Source organism: Arachis ipaensis, chromosome B10 (genome assembly GCF_000816755.2).
Source record: "Arachis ipaensis cultivar K30076 chromosome B10, Araip1.1, whole genome shotgun sequence".
In the NCBI taxonomy this organism is placed as follows: Eukaryota; Viridiplantae; Streptophyta; class Magnoliopsida; order Fabales; family Fabaceae; genus Arachis; species Arachis ipaensis.
The window spans coordinates 2,280,956-2,287,105 of NC_029794.2; the positions used below are offsets into that span (position 1 = coordinate 2,280,956).

General features: G+C 33.9%; 1 protein-coding gene across 1 annotated transcript in view; it reads right to left on the reverse strand.

Annotated features, from left to right (window-relative positions):
• Positions 2,002-6,150, reverse strand: part of LOC107621601 (subtilisin-like protease SBT5.6) — an 8,178-nt gene continuing 4,029 nt past the window's right edge. Inside the window, exons 4-8 of the mRNA XM_016323633.2 lie at positions 5,347-5,908; positions 4,474-4,571; positions 4,006-4,363; positions 3,052-3,268; positions 2,002-2,743 (exon numbers count right to left, since the gene is read on the reverse strand). Of these exons, the coding sequence (XP_016179119.1) occupies positions 2,196-2,743; positions 3,052-3,268; positions 4,006-4,363; positions 4,474-4,571; positions 5,347-5,908 (1,783 nt within the window). The 3' untranslated portion in view covers positions 2,002-2,195. The remainder of the gene's footprint in view (positions 2,744-3,051; positions 3,269-4,005; positions 4,364-4,473; positions 4,572-5,346; positions 5,909-6,150) is intronic.

A 6,150-nucleotide genomic window follows, 5' to 3' on the forward strand; every position in this document is an offset into this window, starting at 1 on the left:
GAATGTCCAAAAGAACACACATTCAAAATGCATCCTAGCATATACATGAGGTGTTAGAATATAATTAAGATCAATTAAGATCAACTAGTATTATTTAGCATATTCAGATATAAATATTTAAATATGTTAATTGATCATAATTAATTCTAATTGATTCTAATTATATTCTAATATCGTATATATATATTGTTACATTCCTAAAGCTGCTGTATTAGAGCTTTCAATAGATTGGCTCCCTAACATGTTTAGAGCTTAGCAGCTAACCAATCTGGGGAGGAAGTGAGGAACTGAACTTTCCTTGAGGGAACGGTGCAGTGCTTCCAGATATAAAAATGTTGTATATATATATATTAGTTACGTATTCAATGGAAAGATAGCTAAAATTTAAGAAATGTATTTATGGAAGGAAATTTTAATTTAGTGATAGGTCTAAAAATTTTTTTGATATGTATTATGGTATCAACAAAAATGTTATTAGACCCAACCAACTACTGCCTTAAAATGTTACAAGTGGATTGAAATTAATCTCTATATAACATCAACTGTTGAAACTTATTTTTCTTGTTTCCATCCATGTGACTAATGATGCTTTCATAAATATTGTCACAATATAATGAGATTCAGTAATTGCAAACAACAGACAATCGGATATATGTGATGATTTATAATCATCCTTCACAATCTAGCTATATAACTCTGAAATATGCTGAATTGGGATGGTAACCGATGATAATATAAACGTGTATTGTAGGGATTTAGGATTCTGCTGAATGCCTTAAATGTGCATGTTACATGTAATGTTTATTTCTCTGAAGATTGTGCATTTTTGTTTTGGTCATGACACTTGACACATGCTTTCAGGTCCCATGTCATTGACTTTATCATTTGGAGTTACGCATATCAATCCAGACTCTTCCAATAACAATGAATTGGTTTTGGAGCAGCTTTTGAGAATAAATAACAATAATAATGGCGGCATCATCTCATCTTAATATCTTATTCAAGTCTTTCATATATTGAAGTTACTTACGTTTCAGTGATTGTTGATGTAACATCTAAGTTGTTGTTGCTATATACTCCTTCTGCCATGCCATCACTTCTAGCCTTCTAGCCTTAACCATTTCTATCCACTCTATTATTATATTAGTAATTTTAGAGAGAGTAAACTACCATTTGTACCCACAAAAGTTGAAAACGCTGACATATATACCCATAGAAAAAGAAAATTACTATTTGTACCCATGAAAAATGATTTTTACAAGCAAAGTTATCCAAACCCTAAAAAATTATCTAAAAACCCCAAAATACCCTTATCATTACCACTGCTACCATCATCCCCCATCTCTCTCTTCGCATCACATGAACACTCTCCGATCTAACCTCCATTTCTCTGCCACAAACCACCTCATTGCCACTCCTTCATCACCATAACCTTCACCTTTGGAGGAATCAAAATCACCCCAGAGAGGAATTTGAAATGGATGACGATGGGTGAGAGTATTTTGGGGTATTTTGGGATTTTTAGATAATTTTTTAGGGTTTGGATAATTTTGCTTGTAAAAATCATTTTTCATGGGTACAAATAGTAATTTTCTTTTTCTATGGGTATATATGTCAGCGTTTTCAACTTTCGTGGGTACAAATGGTAGTTTACTCTTTTAGAGAATAATATCTTTTTATTCGTGAACAGCTAAAATGTTAATATCAAATGTAGAACTGTTTAATTTGAGATGCATTCTAATTTTTAAAAGGTACCGAACTTGAATTTTCTGATGTCTATTTAAAAAATTTGAGATATAAAAATCGAACTTTCTAATTTTGGTTCTTTCTACAATTTTAAAAAACACAAAAAATTATAATATTAAAATATATCATATATCTCACTTCCATTAAAAAAAATTAACCTCTGCTTATTGTCTAATTTAATATAGGAAGCGTTTCTGGTGCTCCATTATCCTTTTCTAATTTAATATAAACTCTTTATAGTGTTACTCTTGTATGAAATATAATAGCACACATAATTTCTGAAATATAACCCACAGCATTACTTTCCCATATTCTTAACATATTATATATTTCATAATCCTAGCTACTATATACCATCAACTTGTGCTTCTAGTAGTTGTACCTTATCTGAATCATGCATGCTCCTCCAATAATAAATCAATTGAAATTATTAACAAGAGGCAATAATATTAGGTAAAAGACACTGCAACTTGGCTTCTTACAACATGATTCTTGTTAGTCCAAGCATACCATCCAAAGTAGTATCTAGCTGGGCCATCCTTGTTTGGAATCTGACCCATCTTTGCTGTCACTGTGATATTGAAGCTAATTTTCTGTCCAACATGATTGAATGCAAGAATATTTGGAGTTGCTGTGATGGAAAACTCCTCTGATGACTTAGCAGTAAACGTGTAAACACTGCTGCTCTTACCAACATTGGTGACTGTCCTCTTAATATTCTTAGTTCCATTGAGTCTGTGGATTTGTATGGATGGATGGTTGAGATCTGTTGGTTCAGGCAATGATGTTGAATTTGGACATTTATAAGTAACATGAAAGTATTGAGTTGCTCCAATGCTACAAGTATAGACAAGGTAGTCCATGTAAGAAGCATCATAAACTAGTCCAGGATCTGCTGCCTTTACAGGGTTGAAGTGTCCAGCACCAATTGCAAATGGGGTTGCAGGATCACCATTTGCATCAGTTAAAGGATTTCCTGTGTTGTCTGTTGTCCCAGCTGCATAGTACAAATTGAAATTAAGCTAACCATGGTAATTAAATTAAGGGTTATTCTAGGTAACCAATGATTTTCTTGAACAACGGGTTTTTAAATTGACCCAGTTCAAGTAAAACACATTACACTTTCAAATTACTCACCTAAATCCTAATATTAGAATAACCATCCGCACACCTAGTGAATTGAACATCCGATATATCCGTTGTTCACATTGTTTAATATTTTCATTGTCTACCTATACTTTTCCTTAAGTTAATCAAGCAGTAATTAGTTGGTAGTGGATTATTATGTTGGGGAAGTTATATTACCTGTGGTGATGAGAGCAGACCTTATAGCAGCAGAGGTCCAAGTAGGGTGTATAGCTTTTAGAAGAATAGCAGCAGCAGAGACATGAGGGCAAGCCATGGAAGTTCCTGACTCGATGTTGTACTTAACAACTCGTTTATCTAGATTTGTCACTCTTGTGGGCCCATCTTCTGCAGTCCATGCTGCTAATATGTCTACTCCTGGAGCTACTATGTCAGGCTGCATTATATTCCAAACCCACTCAGTTACTACTCATCAAACTAAAGTGAGCACAGATCGGTTTGATTCGGGTTTATGATAAAATTAGAATTAAACCGAACAAAATGTAATTGATTTCGTTTGATTTGGATTTGTGTTTTTTTATATATGTACCCGAATCAAACCAAACCGATTAAGAACGAATTGGTTCGGTTCGAGTAATTGGGTTACCGATGATTTTGAAATTCATAAAAAAAAAAACAAATTTTTATCTTAAAAATTCAACAAGTACAATAAACATGTAACATCAATAGAAATAATCCAAACCCAAACGTGTTAAATACTAAATACATTAAAAACTAAACTTATTAAAATCTAAACATATTAATAGTGATAATTTTTGTCTAATGGAAAAGTCATATATATATTTTTTATTTTTTTATTTAATTAATATATGATCAGGTTCGCAGGTTAGTTCGAGTTTCGCATCCTAGAACCGATACCCGAACCAATCACTAACAAAGATCATCGATTTGGTTCAGGTTGGATCCGATTACCCGTTGATTCCAAAACTAATTTAATTGGTTCGATTTGGATTCGAACGGGTAATCGGGTACCCGCTACCCGTGCTCACCCCTACATCAAACTTTTGAAACTTGAAGTTGAAACTATACTACATTACTACTACATGTAACATGTTAGTATGCTACTCTACAGATTAAAAAAATGGCATGAAATTAAATATAGTGAAGGGTCACCTTGAGAATATGAGGGTCAATTATATTTGGACCCCTGCTAGAGAATGAGGCCAATAAAGGTGCTGGTCTGGTATTCAACACAGTTGTTCCGGGTAGAATATATGCCATTGGATTAGAAGAAGAATTGATGTATTGAATGAGTTTCAAGACATTTTGATAGGTCACTACAGTGGAAGGAATGAAGTAAGCGGCATAATATAGAGTATTCCCAAGTAGTTCATTGTTTCCTAGGATGAAACCAACACCACCAGCTCTTTCAACTTCAAGTCCCTTTCTTATGTTTTCTCCTTCCCCTCGCATGCACACAACTATTTTCCCCTTGACCTTTTTAGGATCAAGGCTGTTGTCCAAACAGAACCTGCATATATCATTACACAAATCTAGTATTTAATTACTTTCTCTATGTATTTATTGCCATATCATATACTAATCAATATATACAACACCAAAATTGAAAACTATACATACCCAGAAGCATTAGTAGGTAGGCCTGGAAGTTCAACTTGGCTTGCCAGCACCAAAGGGTAGAAGCTGTTTGGCATGTGCACTGGAGTAATTGATCTACCCTGATATTGACATGGATATATATAAGCACTGCAATATATATAATTGTGTCTAATGAGTACTGTTATTGAGAGTGATGTTTAATATCTTTACTTTGATTATAGGTATTGGTCAATAATTAAAAAAGTAGAATGCATTTAAGGCTGCACACGGATCGGATCGGATTGGATATAGCCTAAAATTCTATCCGATTCGCACTGCACTCGTCGGATCGGATCGGATCAGATGCGATATCCGCATAATTAAAAAAAATATATTTTCAAATTCCATTTGGCTGTTTTTACAAACAAAAAAAAATCATTTTTCACCTGTTTAAGCATACTTAATTCTAAAATATTATCAATAAAAGTTCTCTTGAATAACAAAAAAATAATAACATAAGATTTAAGTTTAATTATTCTAAGTCGAAGTACAACATAAAAAATAAAAACAAGATATCATAAAATTCATAAAACAACACACTAAAATTTATATCACATTAGGGTTTATTTTCTTAAACTATGATATTTATATGTGATGTGTGGATATGTGGATTTGCAGATCGGATCCGCGGATATCACCGCTAAATTCGCAATCCAATCCTATCATAGTGCGGATCGGATAATATCTGTAAAATTTGGATCGGATGCGGATAATTACTGCGAATATGCGGATATTATCCGATCCATGTGCAGCCTAAATGCATTACCTTTATATATTTATATATGTAATTAAGTTTTTCAATTTTCAAACCCTTATAGGTACTAACAAGAAAAGTGAAGTTAAACTTATTATTACCTCAATAATTGTGCCACCTTGTAGCATAATTGGTGCAACAAATGAACGATCCACGGTACTAGCACCAACAGTGATGATCCATGGTGCAATGTTTGACAAATTTGAAGGCAAAGGGCCATTATTCCCAGCACTACAAACCACCACAATGTTCTTCTTTGTTGCATGTAATGCTGCCCTACCAATCACATCGTCCTCATAAGGAATTGGTGTTTTGTAACCAATGGAAGCGCTTAAGACATCAACTCCATCACCAATGGCATCATCCATGGCCTTAAGAAGGTCAATATCTATGCATACATTGCCTTTATGTTTTGATTGCCCTTTGATGGGCCAACATGCTTTGTATATGGCAATGCGGGCCATTGGGGCTCCGCCAGAGGCTGTGCCGTTGGCGAAGCCCCCAATGGCCGAGGCACTTGGAACTGCACGGCCTGCGACTATGGAGGCCGTGTGAGTTCCATGCCCATCTTTGTCACGGGCTGACTTGTAGTCTTCCTCTTCATTTAGAGGGCCATATTGACTTTCATAACCTTGTAAGTAATATCGTGCTCCAATGATCTTTCTACATTTCAGGGACAAAGAAAAATAGCATCATTCAATTTCTGTATCTAAGTTGCACATTTCTAAGAAAATTAGAAAAGTAATATTGTATGAGAAATGATTCTATACTAATTCACTCATTATTATGTGCTACTAAATAAGATGTATATATGTGAATGCTGCTGAAATGGTTCTATTATACACGACTTTATATATAAAAAAGAACTCGGTCATAAAATTTTTTAACTGATATATTATTTGTAA